Here is a 1,258-nt window from a genome sequence, read left to right as displayed (position 1 = left end):
GCCCCTTGCAATCAGCCCATGGATCCAGCCTGGCCAGGGCCCTCTGCAGAGCCCTCCTGCCTTCCAGCACATCAACACTCCCCCAGCTTGGGGTCACCTGCCAATTTACTGCTGATGGACTCAATCCCCATGCGTTTCGCTCTGTCCCGGCGGTGTCCCAACCCTGTAACTGTGCTCTGCTCCTCTCCCCCTTTTCCAGATGAGATCAGGACCGGCCCCTACCACGGGCTCTTCCACCCGGAGCAGCTCATCAGCGGCAAGGAAGACGCCGCCAACAACTATGCCCGCGGCCACTACACCATCGGCAAGGAGATCATCGACACCGTGCTCAGCAGGATCCGCAAGATGGTGAGAGGGATGTCGGGATTGCCATGGAATCCTGGGATATCAGGGGGGCTAGAGCAGTGGAATATTAAGGAATATTAAGGAATCACGGGATATTAAGGGGAGTTTAATATCCCAACTCTCCCTGTAGCGGGTCTGCTATCCCGGGTTGCTCCAACCTGGCCTTGGATGCTTCCAAGGATGAGGCAGCCTCTTCCAGGGGCCTCAGCACCAAGAATTCCCATTATCCGACCTAAATCCCCCCTTTTTTCAATTTGTACCCCTTATTCTTTATCCTATCACTGCAGGTCCTGATGAATTTTAAGTTGACACGTTTAAAATAACACCTCTAAATAAATAACTCGTTAGTGGACGACGCGGTTGAACTTTGGGTTTGGGGGAAAAGTCTTAAAATAAAAAAAATAAAAAACCCCAGAACCAAAAAAAAAAAACCATATTTGTGTGATTTCCAAGGGCTGCTGCTGCTGCTGGGATTTGTTTTGGGGGCTCAGCAAAGCTTTAATGGAGGTGCTCGGCCTGGGGATACACGGAGTGAATCCCCTCGGGAAAGGGCTCCGAGCGGGATTCGTCCCTGGTTTTCTTTGGAATTTTCTTTGGGATTAAGGGCTGGGATAACTAAGAGATAAACAGGCCTCGTTCTGCCACAGGCTGACCAGTGCAGCGGCCTCCAAGGCTTCCTGGTCTTCCACAGCTTCGGGGGAGGCACCGGCTCCGGCTTCACCTCCCTGCTCATGGAGCGGCTCTCCGTGGAGTACAGCAAGAAATCCAAGCTGGAGTTCTCGGTGTACCCGGCCCCGCAGGTGTCCACGGCCGTGGTGGAGCCCTACAACTCCATCCTCACCACGCACACCACGCTGGAGCACTCGGACTGCTCCTTCATGGTGGACAACGAGGCCATCTACGACATCTGCCA

General features: G+C 54.0%; 1 protein-coding gene across 1 annotated transcript; it reads left to right on the top strand.

The window, feature by feature from the left end:
- Nucleotides 1–199: 199 nt before the first annotated feature.
- Nucleotides 200–1,253, top strand: LOC108642671 (tubulin alpha-1C chain-like; the record flags this gene model as incomplete). The annotated part of the gene is made up of 2 exons (XM_018087117.2): nucleotides 200–348; nucleotides 993–1,253. Coding segments are annotated over 2 exons (410 nt in total), but the record flags the coding sequence as incomplete, so codon positions are not given.
- Between the last annotated feature and the right edge of the window lie 5 nt (nucleotides 1,254–1,258).

Source organism: Manacus vitellinus, unplaced genomic scaffold (assembly GCF_001715985.3).
Source record: "Manacus vitellinus isolate BGI_N305 unplaced genomic scaffold, ASM171598v3 scaffold_2471_pilon, whole genome shotgun sequence".
NCBI lineage: Eukaryota > Metazoa > Chordata > Aves > Passeriformes > Pipridae > Manacus > Manacus vitellinus.
The sequence above is the reverse complement of the archived record's forward strand: the minus strand, read 5'-3'. Positions and strand labels throughout refer to the sequence as shown.